The sequence below is a fragment of the Miscanthus floridulus genome, chromosome 7, assembly GCF_019320115.1.
Source record: "Miscanthus floridulus cultivar M001 chromosome 7, ASM1932011v1, whole genome shotgun sequence".
Lineage (NCBI taxonomy): Eukaryota > Viridiplantae > Streptophyta > Magnoliopsida > Poales > Poaceae > Miscanthus > Miscanthus floridulus.
In genome coordinates, this window is record NC_089586.1 from 45857469 (window position 1) to 45882550 (window position 25082).

The following is a 25082-nucleotide window of genomic DNA, read 5'->3' on the forward strand; positions in this document are numbered from 1 at the left end:
TTGCAAATGTAATTTAAGTTTGTAGCAAAGTTGTTTTCCGACATTTGGCTTTTGGAGCCACAAGATTAATATAATTCAGGTGGTGGGTGTGATAGAACCGTCCAATTTATACAAGATCAAGTATGACTATTCCCGTTTAACACGTTAACGCGCGCATACTTTCACTTATATAAACCCGGTAGTCCGCCGAGTGTCACGAAGGACATCGGTAAATCAACATCATAACCAAGATCGCATGATTAAGCAAATACACATCATATACACAGAGTTGCAACAAAAATAATGTTTACAATGAGTTCACAAATAATAATACAAGTTTGGGTTTCAAAACCGATTAGTGAAAACAACATAATTTTCAATGATTACAATAATATAAGTTCCAAATACATTGCTAACATAAGTGACATCCTCTGATAAAAGCATATAGATGAGAAATAAATATAGAGTCACCAAGCCCACGGCGGTTAGCCACCATCTTTAGCAGGTTGAGAACTTCACCTGCAACATGGTGGGATAAACCCTGTGTAGTCGAATGTACTCAGCTAGACTTACCCATCATAAACCAGAAATAAAGTAACACCAAAGAGTATGCACTACTGGAAACGCGTGCTTTGCCGAGGGCCAAATCTCGGACACTCGGCAAAGACACTTTTTGCCGAGAGCCAGCCACAGGAGCCCTCGGCAAAGAATGGCCCTCGGCAAAGAGGCCCGCCCTCGGCAAAGAGGCCTTTGCCGAGGGTACGACCCTCGGCAAAGACAGGCCCACGGCAAATAAAATCTTTGCCGAGGGCCACGGCCCTCGGCAAAGATGCCCTCGGCAAATTAGGCCCGTTGGGTCACAGCGGCCATTCCCGTCAAGCTTTGCCGAGGGCCACCCATTAGGCCCTCGGTAAAGGTTTTTTTTTCTGTGAAACCAGTTTTTCGGCAATTTTTTTTAAAAAAGTCTTTGCCGAGGGCCCTACACCAGGCCCTCGGCAAAGATTTTTTTTGAACCAGTTTTTCGGCTAATTTTTTTTTATAAATCATCTTTGCCGAGGGCCCGAGGCGAGGCCCTTGGCAAAGAAGCCCTTTGCCGAGGGCCCGAGGCGATGCCCTCGGCAAAGAAGCCCTTTGCCGAGGGCCAGGCTAGGCCCTCGGCAAATAATTTTTTTGGGTTTTTTTAGCCCAGTTTTTTTGTGGTGCTACAATACATTGTTTTGAACTCAATTTTAAAATTTGGGCCAATTTTGACTTTTTTTTGTATATTTCCTTAATTTATTTTGATTCTTTGATTTTTTTCGAATATGTCAAATTTGAACTGCAGGTGCATGGAATATTACAATGTAGTGTTTCGAAAAATGTTATTCATGTTAATTGGTGCATGTTGTATCCACGAACTCGCATCAAATTTCACGCATCTTCTTCGCGTAACATGACGACCGACTTGCCGGAAAAGTGTTTTAAAATTATATAAAATTCATACGAAGTCCGAAAATCACGAAACTTGGCGAGATATCATTTGATCGCATGTGTAGGCTGTGGTAAAAAATTGAGAAGGTTTCGAGCGAGTTGCGATGTCGGATGCCTGAAACCCAGACATCTCCACTATGGTCATGTCTGGGTTTCAGGCATCCGACGTCGCAACTCGCTCGAAACCTTCTCAATTTTTTACCACAGCCTACACATGCGATAACATGACATCTCGCCAAGTTTCGTGATTTTCAGACTTCGTATGGATTTTATATAATTTTAAAACACTTTTTCGGCAAGTCGGTCGTCATGTTACGCGAAGAAGATGCACGGAATTTGATGCGAGTTCGTAGATAGGGACTCAACATGCACCAATTAATATGAATAACATTTTTCGAAACACTACATTGCAATATTCCATGCACCTGCAATTCAAATTTCACATATTCGAAAAAATCAAAGAATCAAAATAAATTAAGGAAATATACAAAAAAGTCAAAATTGGCCCAAATTTTAAAATTGAGTTCAAAACAATGTATTGTAGCACCACAAAAAAACTGGGCTAAAAAAACCAAAAAAAAATTGCCGAGGGCCCTTTACCGAGGGCCTGGCCCGTGGCCCTCGGCAAATAATTTCTTAAAAAAAATAAAAAAATCTTTGCCGAGGGCCCTGGATCTGGGCCCTCGGCAAAGGGCCCAAATCTAAATCGGGCCACCAGCCCAAATTCTCGATCGAAATCTTGTCAAAAAAAATCCCGATCGACCACATCTCCCTCCCCACGCGCCCGCTCGCGGCCGGCCCCCGCGCGTCCACCACCGCCGCCGCGCACCCCGCCGCCGTGCGCCCGCTGCTGCACGCGCCGGCTGCCCCGAGCCCGGCCGCCCCGCGCGCCCCACCGCCACGCGCGCACCCCGGCCGCCCCGCGCCTCCACCACCGCCGCCGTGCACCCCGCCGCCGCGCGCCCCACCGACGCGTGTGCACCCCGGTCGCCCCGCGCCTCCACCACCGGCGCCGTGCACCCCGCTGCCGCGCGCCTGCCGCTACGCGCCTGGCCACCCTGCGCGCCCCACCACCCCGCGCTCGGCCACCCAGCGCGCCCCGCCGCATCGACACATCTCCCTCCCCACGCGCCCCTCCGCTCCGCCCCGCGCGTCAACCACCACCGCCGCTCACGCACCCTCCGCCCCTCTCCCTCTTCTTCCGCCTCTCCTTCCCTATCCCTTCCTCCCCTCTCTCCCCCCCTTCCCTCTCTCCCTCCAGTCCCCTCCGTCCCCCTCTCCTCCACCTCCTCCTCCATTTCACCCCCCCTCCGTCTCTCTCCCCTCCTACTCCTTTTTCCTCCCCTTTCTCCGGGCCTCTCCTCCCCACCCCTTCTCCTTCCCTCGACCCTCTTCCGTCTCTCCTTCCTCTCCTCTCCTTTCCCCCTTCTCTGCCCCCCCCCCCCCTCTCTCTCCTCCCCTCTCTCCCCCTCCCCCTCGCTCCTTTCCCACCACGCCTAGTGGCGGCCGAGGTCGCGCCCTGCCTCCCTTCCTCGTCTCCGTCGAGCAAGGGGAGGTCGGCCGCCTCGGCCGGCCCTCCGGTGGCCCCCCCTCACTGGCCTTCCCGCCCCGACCCCAGCCCCCAGGCCGCCCCCGTCGCCGGCTGCTGTTGGAGGGGAGGAGGCAGAGGGTGAAGTTGGAGGAAGAAGAGAAGGAGAAGAGGAGAAGGAGGAAGGGGAAGAAAGGAGAAGAAGAGGAGGAGGAAGGGGAAGAGAAGGAGAAGAAGAGGAAAAGAAGAGAAGAAAGGGAAGAGGGGGAGAGGAGTACTCCAACGCCGCTCGACCTCGCCGGAGAAGAAAGTGACCCCTGCACCGCGACGCCCGACTCCATCGCAACCCTAGGTAAAACTCTCGTTGTCGGCCTTTGTGCCGTATGTGGTTGTGTGGGCCTTCGTGCCATAAGTTGATATGAGGGCCTTCGTGCCGTTGTGGTTGTCGACCTTCGTGCCGTTGTGAATGTCGGCCATCATGTCGTTTTTTTGTAGGTTTTGGAAACCTCCCCGTGCAGGGGAGGTGCTGTCGAAATTTTGAACAAACAATAACCTATTGTCTTTTTATGCAGGAGAAGAGTACGTCGAAGGGGACCCAGAGGACCCCGATCGTCTTCGTCGATGTCGTGGTTCTGCCTGCACTGCGTCACCTCGCCACTGCGTCGATTCACCACTGCCCCGCTAGCCTTACTTCACCGACACCCTAGGTATAATTAACCTCTTTTTCCGCATGTCTGTCGTAGCCCATGCGTAACCCAGTTAGGCGTCTCCCGTCCGAAAGAGATACGGTCATAGGTATGTGGATCTTTGCGTATCTGCGACCGTATCTGTTTCGGATTGTCCACGTTTTTTGGACAGCCTGTGGATGCGTAGATGGGTTAGTTTCCATGGTCTGCTCTAGTCCGAGAAGGAGTTTCGGCAACACCTCCCTGTTGTTCTCCAGATACACACTCTCTCTTGCAGGACGTGTATCGAGAGAACAACGGGGAGGTGCTGCCAAAATTCTATCTCGGAGAGGAGCGGAGCATGGAAACTGACCTCATCTACGCATCCACGTTTGGGATTAGGACCTATCCTCACCTATTAGACAGTAGGAACACCACGTAGATGCAATTGATGGTCACAATACTCTATGCTATAAATGTTAAAGGATGGAGGACCGTCAGTGGATGTACACGGGCTGGAGAAGCGGAAGTGACTACGACTATGAATGGGTGAAGGGGACAGATGGTTTCTTGAAACATGCATTTGGCCCAGGAGCAAGAGGACATTCTCTAGTTTGGTGTCCCTGCAACAAATGTGACAACAGGAGAAAAGTAGACGAGAAGACCATGGGTAGACATCTTGTGTTCAATGGTTATACGCCTGGCTACCAGCAGTGGATCTACCATGGTGAAGCAGATCGTATAAGAGCGGAGGTGGTGAGACCACGCCTAGAGGCTTTTGATGATGATGCTGGGGTAGCAGACATGCTAGATGATGCCCACCAAGCTCACTTCGCTGAACGACATGAGAAGGAGGAGATGGAGGAATCCGCAAAGGACTTCTACAAAATGTTGGACTTGGCACAGAAACCCCTTCACGAGCGTACAATGATTTCTCAGCTGGATGCGATTGGACGCGTAATGGGGTTGAAGGCCAAGTTAAACCTGAGTCGAGAAGGCTTCGATAAGATGTTGGCCGTGTTTGGCACCATGCAACCGGAGAAGCACACTTTGCCGATGAACTTGTACGAGACAGAGAAACTCCTTCGTATGCTTAAGATGCCGTATGACAAGATACATGTTTGTCTGAAGGGGTGCGTCCTATTTAGGAAAGAACACAAGGATACAAATTATTGTCCGAAGTGTAAATCCTCCAGATACCTGGAGGTAGACTCTGGTGATGGTCAGAAGAAGCAGCTTCCGATCCCCGCGAGAGTGCTACGGCACCTTCCTTTCCTACCGAGGATCCAACGGCTATTCATGACTGAGGAATCCGCGAAACAGATGACATGGCACAAAGATGGCAAACGGTACAATCCTGGGAAGATGGTACATCCGTCTGATGCTAAAGCATGGACGTATTTCAATGACAAACATCATGATGAAGTAGCTGAGGCCCGTAATGTACGTGTCGCACTGGCAACAGATGGGTTCAATCCTTATGGAATGATGGCTGCCCTATACACATGCTGGCCCGTTTTTGTTATCCCCCTCAATCTCCCTCCCGGCATCTCCTTTCAATGGCATAACGTATTCTTGTCGTTGATAATTCCTAGACACCTGGGGAGTAATATGGGTGTGTTCATGGAGCCTGTGATTGATGAATTGATCCATGCTTGGGAGAAGGGGGTATGGACATACGATCGAGCTACAAAGACAAGCTTCAAAATGCACATTTGGTACCACTACTCCCTGCATGACTTCCTGGCGTATGGGTTATTTGCCGCCTGGTGTGTTCACGGGAAGTTCCCATGCCCAGTATGCAAGGAAGCTGTGAGGTTCATTTGATTGAAGAAGGGTGGAAAGTATTCATTGTTCGACCAGCATCGTCAGTTCCTCCCTCTAGACCATGAATTTAGAGAAGACATCAAGAGCTTTACAAAAGGTGTCAAAGTGATAGACCCTAAACTGCACTTGAGGACTGGTGCCGAGGTTCGTGTTTAGATAGATGCTCTCATGCCCAATGAAGAAGGTGGTTTTGTGGGATATGGTGAGGAACATATGTGGACTCATAAATACGGCTTGACGAGGCTCTCCTATTTCGATGACCTTCTTCTACCACATAACATTGATGTAATGCACACTGAAAAGAATATCGCTGAGGCACTTTGGGGAACTCTCATGGACACTGACAAGTCTAAGGACAACGTTAAGGCTAGAGTGGACCTAGCGATGTTGTGCGATAGACCGAATCAAGCGATGCAGCCTCCTAGTGGCCGAAACAAGAACTGGAAAAGGCCTAAGGTCAATTTTGTCTTGCAAATCGATCAAAGGAGAGAGGTACTAAAATGGATCCAGATGTTAATGTTTCCAGATGGATATGCAACGAATCTTAGCAGGGGATTGAACTTAGGCACTCTGCGAGTCAACGGGATGAAGAGTCATGACTACCACATATGGATTGAGCGGCTTCTTCTGGCGATGGTTCGAGGCTATGCCCCTGAGCATGTCTAGCAAGTGCTGGCAGAGTTGAGCTTTTTCTTCCGCTAGCTTTGTGCCAAGGAGATATCTCGGACCGTCGCTCAGGACTTGGAAAAAGCAGCACCTGTGTTGCTCTGTAAGCTGGAGAAGATCTTTCCACCCGGCTTCTTCTTGCCGATGCAACATCTGATTATGCACCTCCCGTCCAAGGCACGTTTGGGGGGCCCATGCAGGCCTGTTAGTGCTATCCAATCGAGAGATATCTAAAGACTCTTCGCAAAAAATGTACAAATAAAGCCAGAATTGAGGCTTCCATTGCAGAGGCATGCCTTCGGGAGGAGGTGGCAAACTTCACAACGCTATACTACAAGCCGAACCTTCCTAGCAATCATAATCCACCCCCTCGTTACAATACTGGCGAAAATGAATCGACCCTGAGCCTTTTCCAAGGCCAACTCGGCAGCGCAAGTGGATCAACCCCAAAGCTATTGAGAAATGAAGAGTGGCGCAGTATCATGCTATATATGTTGAATAACCTTACCGAGGTGCAACCATTCATCAAGTAAGTTTTCAACGAACTTATTTCAATATGCCATCACTATTCTGCATCCAACCCCATTGATTCTCGTTCGGACAGGGAATTTGTTCGTGAATTCTGGCATCAATCAAGGGATCCTACCTCGCATGAACAAGACACCCTTGTTTCATGGGGTGCGGGAGCGGGGAGGCCTGATTTCATTTCTTGGTTCAAACAAAAGGTAATGTCCAATTTAGCTCATACGTTCGATCGTCCAAGGTGATCGTACGTTTGATTAATATAACGATCTATCATGCTTCACCTTGTAGGCCCAGACCGATTCGTCCATGAGTGATGAGTTGAAACAGGTTGCAAACGGCTGTGACGTTAGGGTGAAGTCATTTACCGGCTATGACGTGAATGGATATCGCTTCCACACAACAAGTTACGAGCAGATTCGGACCAAACGAAAAAACACAAATAGCGGAGTTTGTACGCCCGGCACTGATGGCCTCGAGTATCATGGTAGAGTTGAGGAAATCTATGAACTCTCATTTCATGGAGACGAACCTCTTAAACCTGTCATGTTCAAATGCCACTGGTTTAATCCTCGATCAACGAGATGAACCCCTCATCTTGGGCTAGTCGAGATTCGAGAAGATTCCATCTATCCTGGAAAAGATGTCTACATTGTGGCTCAACAGGCCATGTAGGTGTATTATACTCGATACGCCAACCAAGACAAAGAGGATCTTAAGGGTTGGGCTATTGTGCACTAGGTATCTCCACATGGTAAACTACCTGCCCCAAACGATGATGATTACAACTTCAACGCAAACACATATGATGGACAGTTCTATCAAGAAGATGGGCTACCAGGCACATTTGAGATAGTCTTACCCAAAGCAATCGAAATGGAAGTAGACAACGAAACAGTTGATGATGAGGTCGATGGAGATGTGGTGGTAAATGCCAAGGACATAGCAATGCTTGAGCGATTACTTCTAGGCAATGACGACGATGACAACATAGAACCTTCGGATAGTGTTGCCCATTTGGACAATTTTGACAGTGATGATGAGACCTATGATCCCAATCATGAAGATTATTCCTAATACATGTAATACTATGGTTTTTTAATTTGTGTTTTGTTTATATATTTTGAATCTATTTCTAATATATGTACTAATTAGTCTTGTTCATTCTTTGTGATTGCAGGTGATTGGACAAAGATGGCGAGCAGACATCCATGCTGTGACACGCCCTCGGTTTACGGGAGAGACCGCCCTCTCCTTCGAGGTGAGGGGTCGTCGTCCGGGGCAGCGTCCATAGGAGGTGACGAGAGGAGGACCAGGGGCAGCCGCCACAGGAGGCAGCGGTCTCCTCCCTCGACACGTGACGAGGTGCTGGAGGAGGAGCACGTGATGGCCATGGCCACGTCCTCGTCGGAGGACGAGAGGGGTCAGCAGACGAGCGAGGGATATGAGGCGCTCGAGGGCGAGGGAGGCGAGGCGCTTGAGGGTGAGGGAGGCGAGGCGCTTGAGGGCGAGGGAGAGGGTACCGCTACCCGGACTCTCTACGAGCGAGGTCCCACGAGCCTCCCTCCGCTTCTGCTTCCTCACAACCGCCTAGTGATTTGGCCTATGGCAAAGAGGTAAGTAACTATGGATGTTATCACAACTACTTCATAAGATATGTTGGAAATCTTAAGAGAAACTGATAAATTTTTTTAATCACTTGTGCAGGGCCTGGTTGGTTTTGTCGGGTACTCCAGCACGCACCCCCGCGAGCATCCTTGGTGTTTTGTGCAGGAAATGGTACCCCAGCATTGTGCAACTGTCCGTAGAGCCGGTGGTGCGGGAGCTGGCCTCCAACTAGGACAGGTACGCGCTGGTCACGGATGACACTTACCGCAACAAGCAGGAGCGAGTATTAGCGGAGTTTTGGGTAAGTCTCTCTCGCACAACATTGCTTAATACATCACATTCATTGGTTAAATCTTTTATTGAAATAATGAATGGATACATCGGTTTTGTATGCAGAAATATTTCAAGGCCGAAGAAGGACTTGAGGCCCAGGCGGATCGGGTGGCTGCCGTAGCTTGTAGGAAGTACGTCACCGAGATGCACCACCATGGGTGCGTAAAGGCCCACATAGACTACTATAGGTCGGTACTTAGGCAGTCCCTCCCCAAGCCTCAAGCAAGACGGATTATGCTGACCCGGGACCAGTACCTTGAGGTAGGCGAATAACATTCATAATGATTCGTTTTGATATTAAGTAGGTTCAATTTCATCTTCTTATATGTCAAATACTCGATGACTTGTAGGTGATTCCCTGGTGGTGCCGATCGTATCCCGAGTGCTGGGCCATGATCGTGGACAAGTGGTTATCACAGGACTTTGTTGACATGCACGAGAGGCATCGGGAACAGTGTCTGATGAGGTAAGGTCCAACTCACCATCAAGGCAGCCGTAGCCTCCCCGGATACAAACAAGCATACGTAAGTGATTTCTTTCATTTATTTTGACGCTCAATTCTGCTTGATTTCTCACCATCTTCCCGTCTTTCTCGTAGGAGGCTGCGCACCTGGGCGAGGAGGTCTCGGAGTTCTCTACGTGGGCTACGTCCCACATGGGCAGGGCGTCGTCCTCTGTCTCCTTCGACCCGGCTGCCCCGCCCCAGGCGTACTCCGACCCGAACGTGTACACTAAAGTCCAAGAGTACACGTCAACGGTAAGGGAGATCTATGGGGAAGATTACAATGTGCGCACTGAGCCCATTGATGCAGAGGCGATCATGAGGCTTGGAGGAGGCAAGAAGCATGGGCGGCTGTGGATTGCAGACGACGCCATCGACTCCACCACTGTTCCCTCCCTCGACGCTATCTAAGCACGGAGCATGAGCTCCAGCCAGCCCATATGTCCACGGCCTTCTCCAGCACTGTAGCAGGTCCAAGCACTCCAGGTAATTCCTGTTTTACTCGTCGTATGTAGATATTTACACACCTAAATTAGATTTGCATTACTGATACATTGGAGTGAAATATTGCAGGCCGAGCTACAAGAAACAAGAAGGCAAAGTCAAGAGCAGAACACGGAGCTGACCGCACAGCTGCAGGCCTAGAAGGTCGCATTCGAGGCCGCTGCAGGCCCAGAAGGGTGTACCTGTGCAGTTTTCAGCTCCTCCACCTTCTACTCCTGCAGCTACTCCTGTAAGTATGAAAATTCACTTTTCGCTTGTGCTTTGCATGTATGTCGGCCTTTGTGCCGTTGTGGATGTCGGCGTTCGTGCCATTGTGGATGTCGGCGTTCGTGCCGTCGTTTCTTGCAGGTTTTGGAAACCTCCCCATGCAGGGGAGGTGCTGCCGAAATTTTCAATTGAGTCTAATCTTTTTGTATTCCTAGATTACTAGATGCAATCTCTAAGTTCCAAAACTGTTTTCCCGGATTACTCACACATGCAATCTCTGCTCCTTTGTGCAGCTTCCGTCCGCGGGTTCCAATCAACCCGCTAGTGCGTCACCGGGTGATCCTGCTTTTCCTTCACCATCGTCTCATAGGCTAGCTTGATGATGACTCGTGCTAGGTGATGTGGTTGGACATTAGCATGATTTGTGATTTATGGTTGTGACTTGTGCTTGGATTTCATTAACTTGTCATAATAAACATGTGAATGATGATGAACATGTGACTTGTCGTTGTAATATATTGTGATTTATGGTTCACAATTACGGTTGTGATATATTGTGAGAAAATGGGTTCTGTGTGATATATATATGAAATGCTTGTGTCGATGGAATGCAAAAAACAAAAAAAAATTTAAATTTCTGCCTCTTTGCCGAGGGCAATGACTAAGGCCCTCGGCAAAGAAGGGTCCTTTGCCGAGGGCCCTAACAATAGCCCTCGGCAAAGATTTTTTTGGAAAAATCCTGAAAATTTCTTTGCCGAGGGCCAGGGAGCAGGCCCTCGGCAAAGGTTTTTTTTTTAAAAAAAATTCAAAAAAAAACTATTTCTTTACCGAGGGCCGGCCCTCAGCAAACAATTTTTTTTAAAAAAAAACTTTTGCCGAGGGCCTTGGCAATAGCCTTCGGCAAAGATTTTTTTGGGAAAAATCCTGAAAATTTCTTTGCCGAGGGCCAGCGAGGAGGCCCTCGGCAAAGATTTTTAAAAAAAATAAAAAAATTTATTTGCCGAGGGCCGGCCCTTGACAAAAAAAATTCAAAAAAAAAACCATTTCTTTGCCGAGGGTCGGCCCTCGGCAAAGAAACCGCCAACGGCGCCGGCGCGTGACGGCTTATTTTCTTTGCCGAGGGCCGTCCTGGCCCTCGGCAAAGGCTTTGCCGAGTGCCCGATAAAGGGCCCTCGGCAAAGACCCCTTCGCCGTCTAAAAATTCCCCGAGGGGTCTTTGCCGAGGACAGCCCTCGGCAAAGCCTTTGCCGAGGGTTTCTGGTCCTTGCATGCGAGTCCATCTATATACCCGCGTGCTTCTGCACGGGTTAGACTCTTTATAATATCATGTTTAATACCTCAACAAATAAATAGCAGTTATCTTTGCGCTATCCTTTAGTTCATTTTCCAACGCAATATGTGTATATATCTCTGTAATTTTTATCCGGTGGTGATAAACTTATCAACTACTACGTATGGTTGGAGACATAAGTGTTATAGGTTAATTTTTATCCGGTGGTATGCACTAACCTCCTCTATTTTGCTAATTGAATTTTTCCTTATCAAAGAATTATATGTGTCATGTTAGTTTTTTTCTAAGAAAAACACAGTGCTTACAGTGTCCATCAATATAGATAGATATGTCAAGAAATTTGAGTTATAATATATGCATGAATTTTATAATTATTTAAAGTTAGTTTTTATGTATTAATAATAATAGAAGTGGGTAATTTTAAAACATATATTTGCGTCATTTTATAGTTATTTATATAGTGCTTAAAATGATACCATCAATGTGTGTGCGCGTCATAATGTTCCAGTTAAAATAAATGCATGCATACTTTAAATTAGTTTTATTTATAGTATTAGTATAAAAGAAATATGTAATTTAGGAACATATATATGTGGTATTTGTGGTTATTTACAAAATTTTCCATATATTAGCATATGTTGTTGATTTATACTTAGATTTGAGGGGGATATTGTAGTTTATTTTAAAAGTGGCAGAAATGATGAGATACCAATTTAAGGGTTTGCTTAGTTTATCTATCAAAATGGCATGGTGGATAGTTCAAATACAAATTTAGGTTGGTACTTAAGATTATGTTTTATAATGGTATAGGTGGATAATTTAGATGTAGATTTAGGGGTTATTATATATGTTGTTTTTATTAATGGTAGAGGTGGCTAGTTTTTAGAAAAAATAAAATATATCTAATGACTCTTATTATCAATGTATTATTAGAGTCTACCGAATTGATTGCTAGATTTTCTTTATTTTTGTAAGAATTTCTAGGATTTATTTTTTCTAGTGTATTTTGTGAGTATGAACATGGAGGTCTCTAATTAGTAATATTAAGTGACGAATACAGGGACCCCTAGGTATCCTCATCAATACCAAAAGCCCGCACCCTAGGGGGTGAGCCCAGCCAAGCAGAGTGATCAGGAGAGGAGATAGATGGCCCGAGGGTACCTCACAGAATTTGGTGGACAAGACATGAGTAGATATAGATATAAATCGATATGTGCATATAATCTTATTAAGATAAATCTTTGTAACTAACTAGGAAACCAGGGGTGAAGCAACATTAGGGCCAGCCGAGTGCACTGGCACCAAGGTCAAAACAAAATTCTAGTGATTAGTTGCTCATTTTTACCTCTTGGGCACCATGCAGTCCCAAACATGTGTACCACCATCACGTGTTCAACTCACAATGCAAGCGAGAGCTTAACTGCGTGTACATAGCTGGCCCGACAACAGCAAGCGGGCAACATCATATATGACTGTTCCCGTTTAACACGTTAACGCGCGCATACTTTCACTTATATAAACCCGGTAGTCCGCCGAGTGTCACGAAGAACATCGGTAAATCAACATCATAACCAATATCGCATGATTAAGCAAATACACATCATATACACAGAGTTGCAACGAAAATAATGTTTACAATGAGTTCACAAATAATAATATAAGTTTGTATTTCAAAACCGATTAGTGAAAACAACATGGTGGGATAAACCCTGAGTAGTCGAATGTACTCAGCTAGACTTACCCATCATAAACTAGAAATAAAGTAACACCAAAGAGTATGCAAGGCTTTATAGGTGGAGCTAGTTTGACAAACTTTTTGCATAAAAGCCACTAGTTGAGCTATACATTTTACAATTCGGTAACCAAGTTAATTATAGCTATTCATCTCTAGATTAGCAACTACCCTATGCTAAACATGTGGAATATCATTTAGTAACATGCAATAGTAACCATAGCCAGTGTAACATTTCCTCATTAATAATAACCATCAAATTCCATTAATTAATGCTATGTTGCCGCTGCTCAGTCAAGTTCTCACTATCCGGTAGAGACGGTGATTCAAATCGATTCCTACTCAGCTGGGAAATTATTCCTAACACAAACCCATACTTCCCCCATCAGGGTCGCATCGGGTCACCTTTGGTACAACTCAGGAACCAACTTCATGGGTCCGATTAGCGCCACACCCTTAGGGATTCTACCAATTTGCCAGGAAGATTGGGACTCGAACCCGCCCTTGGACTCACAACATTGGCTCTCCGCACATCCATACTACGAACCAGGGTGCGCACTTTCACTTACCGGGTTCCGGCTTGAGTTGAGCTACTCGGCTTCATGGTCGGAATGAGTTATCCGGCCAACTAAGTGCTAGGCATGAGTTCAACATGACATGAGGACGCACAGCGCATCGGTCCTTAACCGACATAGACGGGGATAAATAGGCACCAAGACCTCCATGCCTTGTTGCTTCTCTATCACAATCCCGCCTGGTCTCCTTTTATTTATCAACACATGGTAATTTTTACGATAGCAAATATAGCCAACCATGCTTTGGTATCCACCTATATATCGCAGGTGACAGGAAATCACCTGACTTCTACCGGTCTAAGCATTGCTAAGCATACATTCAATCCTAGACCTACATCGGGTTCAAGGTATATTTTTGGACAAGGAAGATATATGCAGCAAGTGGTTCCAATCAACTCCTAGTACTTAATGCATCAACATAAAAGGACTCAAGTTGATTGTTTGAAAACATAGGAGGCTTGGAATGCTCCAGGGCTTGCCTGGGATCCAACACTAGGTCAGTGTTTGTTAGATGACACTCGCTTGGCGAGCATCTCCCATCTCAGCACTTGATTAGTACTTCCATCTTCTGGATTCACCAAATTCCATCTTTGGGTTCGGCTCTAACATCACGTCCTTCACGTGGTGCATATAGTGTACCTTGATGAGATACAAGATGCAAGTGCATGAATATGAAGAATGGTCACATCATAATGATTTAAGCACTAGAGAGCAAGTCATTCAACTAAGTAACTAGGGCTACATAATTTAGAGCATGCACCAGCAACATCAAGAATGGCAATCAACTTAAGTGCATACACAGAATTTGGACAGCAGAACAACAGTCACGTGTTTGAACCATAACTAGAGTTACAATCATTCAATAAAAGTGATCTTGGACTTTCTGGAAAGCTAATGAAATTGTCTACACTTTGTTATTCATTCCAAAAGCTAACTCATAGGTTAACATGATTAAATATGCTAACATCTTAGGTCTATACCGATAAGGACAGAAAACTGACATCAAATTCAGAAATATATAACTGGAGTTCTAATCATCCAACAAGCATGATCCTTAACTTTATAGAAATATTATTAAGTTATCTACAACTTTCTTATTATCATCTTTAGGTGATTCAACAATCATTTGGCCTTAAACACACAAAGCTATAATTCTGTCCAAAACATGGATAGAATCTGACATGCAACTTCAGACAACAATAAGTTGAGTTCTAGCTTTCACAACAAGGTGGTTATAGACTTTTTGGAAATCTTAGCAAACCATGCACAACTTTTTTATAAACACCACAAGCTAATTCCAAAGGTAACCAGGTCAAACATCACAAAGAAACATCTCTATCCAGATTAGGACATAATGTGTCACTCCACTTCACAAGCTCATAACTGGAGATTAAACCACCAAAAGGGGTGATCTTTAATAATTTGGAAAGCTCATGAAAATCACTAAACTTCTTCTATTATCTCCAAGACATGATTAAAATCTTAGCAAAGTCAAACAACACAATCATTCATATCTGAACAGAGAGCATGCAAAACCTAACAGGGAAAATATAAAATCTATAGCTCCTAAATTATCAGGCCTATGGTCATGAAAATTTAACACAAGCTAGATTATGAAGTTACCTACAACTTTGGTATTCGCCATATTCCCAGAAAACATCATTTGCATCACGAAACTAATTGCACAACCAAAACTATACCTACAGTCTAGACAGCTGAGGCATACCACATTCATCTCATATTTAGTTGCTACAAACTAACATGTTCTTGACATACATGCTACTCTAAATAGCTTGTGACCATATTCAAACAATCACAGAACATACTAATATCTATGAGAAGAATCATTGGACAATAACTACATAGATCTATTAGCAAACTTTCATCCTCTATGTATATAATGCAATATATATGCTATTTTTAGTGCCATATGAGAACAACTAGTTTTGGCCACGTGCGAGGGCAAAGGCAGCGGCAACGGCGAAGGCAAAGGAAGTGGCAACAGCAGCAAGATGCTTCTAGCAAGCATGTGCAAGGCGGAGAGGGAGGTCGCAGGGCTGGTGGCGGCCTGGCTCGGGCTACGAGCCCGAAGCTATGGGCGGGTTGACGAGTGGCTCTGCCCACGGTGGCGATGGCGCTAGCATAGAGCAGCGAGATGAGGGAGTGGCAGAGAGGGTGTGGGGAGGCAACTGAGGGGCGTTAGGGCAGCTCGGCATCTTCACATTGTGGGGGTGGGCGAGGTGGCGGTCATGCGAACAAGCACGAGGGCCATGCGGCTGCGGCATCCTGCGCTCGGTCCGCCATGACGGGCTCCAGTTTGAAATCAGCTAAGGAGCTGACAATACCACCTCAAAAATACAATTGAAACTCCATCTTCAACCTTCCTTATCCTCCGATCTGGCTATCCTATGATCACGGCACAAGAGGCAAAGTTGTAGATCTTTGTGAGGTGAACAAGATTGCTTTAAGCATCTAGAGCTAACTCGGCCTAGATTTGGATATATGGATCTTCAAAGGAGGGTTCCTCAAAACCAAATTCTATAGTTCAGTTACAGGCTGACTGAAACTGCATTCTTCTCCCCCTTCTGACTCCTAAACCATGGAGTCTTAGCTTAAGGAACTGTGGTAAACTTTGTAGGGCTACATGACTACTACAAGTTTGCTTAAAAGAGTTGGTCTAACTCGGATTAGTTAGAGAGAACTAGCGCTCCAAAGAGGGGTACATGAAACTAAATCCCACACTTAGAACATTCAGGCATCGGCAAGGAAGTTTAGTGCAAGTAGCCGTTTTGGGAGCTAATTTTGAAGGTCCAAACTGGATCCAGACTTGATGAAACTTATTTTTTTGTCATCTCCATGGATAGTACTTCAACTCATATTAAGGAATCCAAGTGAGCTAACACATGAATTTAGACGATAAAATGTCGCGAAGAAGTTAACTTGCTGCTGTCACTTCAGGGACAGAAAAATTTACCGGGAGCCTAAGACAGCAGCTGATTTAATCTTCAAGCCTCTGTTTGACTTAGTTCCATGTTGATCTGGCTCTTGGTCCAAAAACAAAGTTTGTTCTACTCCACTCAAGCTTCAATTTTTATTTAATGTGCAACTCCATGCAAGCAATGTAAGTGATTGGTCAACACAGGTCAAAATAGCATCATGGTAAAGCTTAAATTAGAGTTTTAGACCGATTGAGGCATTTTCTTGACTTTTGCTCAGTATGAACCCTTCATGACTTTTGTTGTAGAGTTCAATTAGAGTCATTTGGGCAAGGTAGAAAGGTTTGGTCGACATCTCATATTCCCATTTACTTAATAAAGCAATCCAAGAAAGATTATAACTTATCATTTCATGTGACTTCTTGATTCCAAACTTCATGAAACTTTTCCACTGGTCAAGATGGTTGCATGTTGATGTAATGTACATGAAATAAGCATGTTTAACATTACTCTTGCATAATATTAATAAGGGTACACATATAAGTAAGGGTGTGTTGTCCAAGTTTAAGTTGGAGCTCACTCTTATAGATTTGATCTTGACACCTTCATCACCACTTAACATGTCATGTTTGAGCTCAAACCCATTACTTAACTGGTGACAAACACCTGGGGTGTTATAGTGGGTGGGTGGGTCGGGGGTGGTGGTGTTTCTCCCCCCATCGACTTATCAAAAAAAATGACAACAATATTAACATGCGAGTGTGCATCATGTGTGACCCCCTCATTTCGTAAAACTGCTCGCCCAAAACATGAAGCTTAAACCCGTGTAAAATCTACTTATGGCCTTGCTCCTATGTAGAATGAGCTCGCTTATATGTAACATTATTTCTCTTACATTTTCATCCTCAATTCATATAATAGAGTTAATCTATAGGTATAATTTAATTGTTGCCCGAACAAATTAACACAAATGAGGTGGGACTTTCCACCCACGTGGTCCACTATGTGCTAAAATTAGAGTATTAAAGGGAGAGGGAATTAAGTCACAAAAAGGGAGAGGGATCACTATGCGCATGCATCCTCAAGCTGCTCCCATGTTCTATGGGCTACATTTCATTCCCGACGTATGATAGTATAAATCGGTTTCTTCCTTTTTTATTTAGACAAGTGGATTTATCTATTTCTTTCAAGAATAGGAGATATATATTTCAATTGATTGCTCACCAACTCTCTTCTTTTCAATTAAACTAGCCAGGTGGCCCATGCGCGAACATGGAGTACTGTTTTCTTGACCAAAGGTAGATTATACGGTCAGGAGTTGCAAATTGCAAGTGAGAAGAAAAATTGTAGACTTGACGAAATATGTCATTTTAACATACATTAGGTATTCCTCATTTTAGTAAGCATTTCTATTAATGTTTTTGTCCTTGTGTATTATATATGTTGAATTTTTTATATTCCTCATTTTGGTAAGTATTTTGAAAGGACCTTGATGTCGCCTAGAGGAGGGGTGAATGGGCCTAGAAAAATCATCAACACAAATTCAACGCAGCAAGTCAACAACTGTCAGTAGTACCAACTTTAATCGGTAGTACCAACGTTTGTCGGTAGTATGCTAAGTGTGACATCCGACTTAGTTTGGAATTTGTCCCATAGTAGCCCATGTGCATGTTAATAAGATATTGTGGGGGGTTTAGTCCCACCTTGGTTGTTTAGAGTGGGTTAGACCAACATATAAGGCTTCTAGAGTCCATCCCACCATCCCTAGGTTAGTCCTTTTACACAAAGCGAGGATGAAAGCGTAAGTGAGATGGTGGTAGGTGTGGTTCGCTCAGCATGTAGAGTAGATCTGAGCCGTTTGGACTCAGGGGCGTTACAAATGGTATCAGAGATGACCTGTGCGGCCACGGGCGCGTGCGGGTCAGGTGCCCGAACATGAGTTCATTGCGTGTGTAGGTCCTATAGGGTGCATGACATGACACATGTGCTGGCACTGGATGCACGATCATGTGCGCTAAGAGGGAACATTCCTGGTCATCGTTTGCCCGGTTGTGGGTGTGTTGGGCCGACGAGGACGTCGGTTTGTTTGAGGGGGTGTATGTAAAAACTGGCCCAGTTTGGAATTTAGCCCATAGTGGCCCATGTCCATGGTAATGAGATATTGTGGGGGTTTAGTTCCACCTTGGTTGTTTAGAGTGGGTTAGACCAACATGTAAGGTTTCTAGAGTCCATCCCACCATCCTCAGGTTAATCCTTTTACGCAAAGCGAGGACGAAAGCATAAGTGGGATGGTGGTAGGTGTAGTTTACTCAGCATGCAGAGTGGATCTGAGCCATTTGGACTCTAGGGCATTGCACTAAGCATCGGTAGTACCGATCCCTACAGGGAAGCTATGAAATTTGAGATAAAGAGCTCCAAATTCATATATGAGTTTTACCCCACTTTCTAAGATGTAGATGAAGATGATGTGGTACTCCCTTGCCCTTGTACCACCTCCAGTTCATAGATCGGGGCCTCTAGTTTGTAGATCGGGACCAAACTCTAGAAATTTTCATCAAACCAGTATAGAGCAATACAAAGCAAGAACATAAGAGAGATAAGGTGTCCGGCCCTCAATTTGAGAGTCCTAGTGCACTTGTATTTGCGCCAGGATCATGCACAAATACGCACAGAAATAACAGAATGGGCACATAGATTTAATATAAAATACCGAGATTTATTGATAATCAAAATATGGTCTTACGACAGTTAAGGTTCAAATGGCATAGCCATAGGCATTACATAACTAGTGAGGTTCTACTGCCATGAAGCGGCAATTTATTACAACAGGGCGGTAGATACTACAGTGGAAACTACAACATAGAGATACTCTAATCCACAGCCAAGCTTGAGCGTGGTCGAAACCCTATGTTCTAGTGACTCCTAGCAAATCCGTAAATCTTCGCGTGGCTCCTAGTCCTCGTGGTCTGCCTCCTCGTCGATGTTGTAGTCCTCTTCGGGGTCAATATCTGTGAGTCATCAACAGATGAGTACATAAAGTACTTAGCAAGCTCTAACCTTGGGGTACAGTGGAGTGGATGGTGGAGGCTTTTTCGTGGAGGTGGTAAGGGGATGGTAATATAGTGCAAATAATATTTGGGCCCTGGAAGAGCATTACCCTTCTTGCCAGTTCCCGGGTTAGTATCACAAGTTATTTAAATAATCACATTAGCATAGCTCCATTTCACATAAATAAAAGATGACTAATCATAAGAGACCTCATCCCAGTGATTGCCCATTCCAAGGATGTGGCTATTCGAATAGATTCAATACGCTCTGCAGAGTGTGTACACTTTTCCCCACATGATAGGCGTAATTCCCAACCATGATTAGTGGTGGAAATAGGCCTAACGAGATCCCATACCCAAAAGACTCAACCTTAGATTTCCATATAATTCTACCATGGCATCTTAGGGGCCAGAAACGACTTGGATGATCACTTATCATCCAATAGATAACAACTTGGATGATCACACAGCATCCAATAGATATAAGTATATATGTAGGTGCTCACACATGGCACAACAACAATTTTACATGGACAACCACATAGCATCCATGCCGACCAGATCATAGAAGATCACCTAGCATCCGTGTCGTCTCCTGATAGTCCGTTGCCACGCCGGCCTCCTCATAGAATTTATACTTCTATCTAACAGGGTGTGAGATCCGGTCTACCCATATAGACATGTGGCTGTACAAAATATTAGGCTTGGCGAGATGGCCTATGAACCGGTCCTTATGCGACCGAGGTGAGTATCTACCAACAAGAATCCTCACTAGGCGATCCTACCAAGGTAGTTTATACCACATAAACTACCCCTCACTCGCCCCTGGTCTAAAATGGGTTTGCTAAATACACATTCACATAGTTTGGTTCTTAAGTTCATCCTTAGATTAAAAGTCCATAGAATATTATAAAGATTTATATCATATCACAAGTGCTCATATTATAAATATATCACAAGAGCTCATATCATGTCACAATTTCAATATATCACATAGCCATAACCAGTCACAACATCTCACATTATTCATCCTCATGAATATTTATATAAAATAATACGGATTATATAAATCAGATTTATTAGTTATTTGTTAGGTAAAGTGGAAAGTAGTGGGTTCATGATGGAAAAGGTGAAACATGGTGGTGGGAGAAGGGGAGTTAGGACTTGCCTTCGTTGTGCTCTCCTTCCGGTTCAACGTAGTCTGGACTTAGCGTCCTCTGTTGGTCGTCGCTAATAATTAAGACTACCGCTAACCACAAAAGCAATCACAAAAGCAAACATCGAACTATATGGTGGTACTAGATAAAATAAATAGGGTTTGATTTTAGAAGAATTTTGGTGGTGGTTTTACGAAAAACGGAATTAGAATGGAGGATATATGATTTTTAGAAGTTAAAAAATAGGGTTTTGGAAATTTATGGAATTTTGGAGATATTTGGATGAATGGAAAAGTCATGGTAAATGTGTGGGTAGGCTCTAGGGTGCCTCTAGTATTTATAGGAATTTTCTTGGAATTTTTCTATGTAAGGAAAGTGGTTTTCCGTCACTCTGTGTACACTGCCCGTGTGACCTTAGCAAATATCCGCATGTTGTGCACTGTGTACGTGAACTAGTGTGTCTGACAAGTGGGGTCAGGGCATCGGTGACACGTGTTGCTGACATGTGGGCCATCCTTCGCCTTCCTCCTCAAACGAGCAGTACGCCGTTTTGGACCTAGGCCCACGTGATAGAGGAAGAAGAAGGGACGAAGGATGATGGTGCTCGGACGGTGGTCACCGGCTGGCTGGTAAAAGCAGAGCAAGGCATGGGCCTCATCGGAATTGGCCTCATCGGTGATGTCCTGGACTAGAGTTCGTCACAGCGTGGCGGACAGTGCTCCGTAGGCCGAGCCACAACTGGTGGTGGGGTTGGTGGCAGCGGAGCGGGTTTACGGTGGTGGTGAGAGCTCATTGTAGTGGGTGCGGTGGCGCGGTGCTGTGCTCACCCTCGCACAGAGTGCATAGGCATGTGTTGGGTGTGTGTGAGGTGGTTACAGGTGCGTGGAGAATGGATACATGCTTGGGCATTCCTTTTCGGTGGCGGCGACACTAGCATGGAGCCATGGCTCATCGGCGGGTGCTACATGGTAGCAGGCAACAACATAGAGAAGAAGGGTGCTAGGAGTGATGAAAGAGGTAGAGGAAAGGTTCGGGTGCTCACCTGCTTCCCAACCTGGCTGGAGATGCGCTATAGAGGGATGAATTGGAGCTCGGGCTCCATGGCGGCGGTGACACCCAATTTGGGGAAAATAGGATGAATCTGGGAATAAGAGGGGAAGGGAGGAGATAAAGGGGAGATGGCTCATTCCAGCTCTAGGCAGAGTTCAGAGTGGTGGTGGTTCAGGCAAAGGCTCACCGGCTGTAGCACCCGATTTTAAGAACAAATCTCACATGTAGCTACAAATAAGGGTAATATCCAAAGACAATGCTCAATATATAACATACTTAGTATAAAGGATATAACCTTACACAGCAAATAGTAGAAAGACAACTCTGATCTTTGAGTGAAGACTCCAATCCACAGGGACAACTGACTGGTTGATCACAACCCTAACTCCTCTAGACTAGCAATCTGGTACCCATCCGGGATTTTTCCAAAGATTTAAAAAGTAAAGCAAGCGTAAGTACATGTCGTACTCAACAAATATAACATGGGGTTCATGAGGCTCAAAAGACTGACACTGGTTAACTGCGATTAACTTTTAATGAGTCATGATTTTAGCAATAGGGTGGCAATAAGTTTATTCACAAGTCCATATAAACACATGATCAGGTAAACATGAATAATGAATAGCATAAACAGTAATAATTAGTGAGCATCTTCATCATCAGTATCATCAGTGTTCATCATCTATTCTGTAAATGTTCCAAGGCCGCTCGTGACCGTGAGCATGGCTGATATACCAGTTTTACACTCCGCAGAGGTTGTACACTTTCACTGTGAGTCATGATTTACCTTTTCGCCCGAGGTCGCGAGCCTCTTAACCCACTACCAAGGAAGGTTGGTAGGGTTCAATATGAAGCCTTTTAAAGGTTCGTCTAACAAGTTAGGGCCATTAGATTCACTCGGCAAACAGATGTAGAGCCCCCCTTCCTAATGGCACAATGACGCGCAACCTATACTCAAGGGGACAGAGGCCGCACTATACCTGATTCGTCAAGCCATTCTTACGCTAATAAAGGTAACCACTAACAAGCTAGAAAAGGTCCTCATACTAAGCTAAAGCCAAAACCATGTAGGCCTCACAGCTGTACTGTAAGTCTTGGATGATCACTTATAGATAAGTCCTTAGGGAGAGGAATCTAGAGCACCATAAAAATATCCCAATGCTCTAGCCCCCTGGTTCCATGTTGCTAAAAAGCATCTTTTAGCGTTTTATTGTATATACCATTAGTCAAGTTACAAGATCATGGTCTTTAATTGAGCACTAGCATCATACTACCAATGCAATACCCCATAGGTGACAAGGTACAAGGTAACAAAGTACTAGGAAATCCTTAGTGGTAGTCAAGATAGACACATGCAACATGAATTAAATGATTAAAGGTATATATGACAACAAGGAAGATCCCATGCTATACTTGCCTTAGACTTAGATCCTTCTTCTAGTCCAAACCTTCAATGGAACTCCTTGATCGACACGTAAAGCTCACCGACTGGACATGATCATAAAGCACCACACAAGCATCCATGCAATCATACACGAAGCAAACAATAGAACTAAATTAGAACAATACACCAACCATAATAAACAACAAGTAAAAAGGTTTTAAAGATGTTCTACACGTTGCTACGAACACACAGACGCAAAAATCACTCTAATCGGAGCTATAACGAAAAAGTTATGAATTAAACAAGATTTTCTTTAAAATAATAGATTAAATCTAACTTTGAATTTCAAAAGTTGAAATTATATTTAACAGTAAGATAAATATGTAGATTACTCCATTATGAATCTAACGCAACTTGAATGAGTCAAATCAGAGTTAAAACGGAGAAGATATGACCTAATAAAGATAGTGGCAATTTTGTAAATAGATGGAACTTGATTTTCGAATTTAAAATAAATAAAATCTGATTTTAAATCGGCAAAGGACTGTGGGTACTATTTAAAGAAAAGGCAGGGACTCTTTAACAAAATTTCAGGGATGGCGGGTTCTATTATACAAAAATGCAAGGGCTCTTTTGTAAAACGGCCGCGCGAAGGGGTATCTTCTAATCTAGGTCGTTGATCTCAGATCGGGCGGTGCAAATCAAATGGAGAAACGGGGGTCACTGGAGCAGCGCTGTGCGTGGTGGCGCCATGGATGGAGAACAGAGGACCTCGCCGACGATCGTCAATCCGACGTTCTGGGCATCATCGGCCATGGGATTAGCACGGGGTGGGAGAGCAGAGCGAGTAGAACTCGATTAGGGGATTAGGAAGACAAGCGAAGGCACAGAGGCGTGCATGAGCTCGATCGAGCGGATCAGGACTCCGATGAAACAACGGCGATGTCACTACGGTAATAGAAGGCAAGAGAGAGAGCTAGCGCGGTACCATCTGCTTGCTTACCTCCTAACGAAGCTCAGCGAGCGGTCCCAGACGACGACGGAGCGGCGGAACTACGAGGTGAGCACGGTGGCGACGGTGGCTAGGGTTGCAGCGACGCGGTGACTCGGTGGATGTAGCTTGCTCTAGAGCTCGGTAGGGAGGCGGCACGATGCGGGCAGCTGCTATTTATGGCCTTGGGAGCATCGCGGCGCGCATGGTAAGGCAGATGAGGCGGGGCGGCCTCGGACTCCTATGCGGCGACGGTGCAGAGTCCGGCGTGGACGGGAAAGGAAGACGATGCGAGGAAGGAGATGATGGCGCTGACATGCGGGCCCCACTTGTCGGCGACACACGTGGGAAGGGGGCGCGGTACGGTGACGCAGCTGCTTGCTGGGCTGGCTCGGTAGAGAGCGGGGTTGGGCTGCCTGCGGGAGAGAGGGAAACAGCGTGCAGGGAAGAAGAGGAGCTGGGCCAAGCGACTTGCTGGGCCGGCTAGGCCAGAAGAGAGGGAGAGTTTTCCATTTTCCTATTTTCCTTTTTCAATCCAAATTCAAATATGATCCAAATCAAATTCAAATATAGTTTCAAATATACTTTTCAATTCAAATAAAAATGAGAAATTTTGGTAAGCTTCCCAACAATAAATTTTACAAATTTTTTTAAACTCTTTTATTTTCCAATTCTCTTTTTCTTTCTTTTCCATTACTTCAAAGCCATTTTTAATTTATTTCCAAAAGCAATTCAAACCATTTTGAATCTTGATTCAAACCACTCAAGCAATAAATCAAATGCACCGGCATGTATGCACAACTATGTTGCTACTCCTTATGATGAATTTTAATATAATGAAAATATTCTTTTTTCTATATTTTATGAGTACAAAATACAAAATTAAAAGCAATTTATATCTTTTTCAAAAAGATCAAATTTTAGGGTGTTACACCGGCCGGGCCTATTTATAGGCCGGCGAGGTTGGTCGCGACGGCGAGATCTTTTCCCGCCCACCTAAATATCTCCGCCTGCACGTGCTCGAAACCAGGCGTAGGATGATGCGCTGGAAGCTTTGGAGGTGACTTCTTGTCCGCGGTAGTCCTGGGAGTGAGGGAGAGCTCGAGAG

The 25082-nt window shown here is 45.0% G+C and overlaps 1 protein-coding gene across 1 annotated transcript; it reads right to left on the reverse strand.

The window, feature by feature from the left end:
- Nucleotides 1-1851: 1851 nt before the first annotated feature.
- LOC136465448 (uncharacterized) lies at nt 1852-2747 on the reverse strand. Its single transcript, XM_066464175.1, has 2 exons — nt 2279-2747; nt 1852-1874 (listed from the first exon to the last, which is right to left on the reverse strand). Exons 1-2 carry the CDS (start codon nt 2745-2747, stop codon nt 1852-1854), a joined length of 492 nt encoding a protein of 163 aa, XP_066320272.1.
- Between the last annotated feature and the right edge of the window lie 22335 nt (nt 2748-25082).

Coding starts and splice junctions, on each gene's coding strand:
- LOC136465448 (XM_066464175.1), bottom strand. CDS start 2,747: ATGGAGGAGGAGGTGGAGGAGAGGGGGACGGAGGGGACTGGAGGGAGA. Junction 1,875..2,278: donor AGCGGGCGCACGGCGGCGGG/GTGCGCGGCGGC, acceptor TTTGAATTGCAG/GTGCATGGAATATTGCAATG.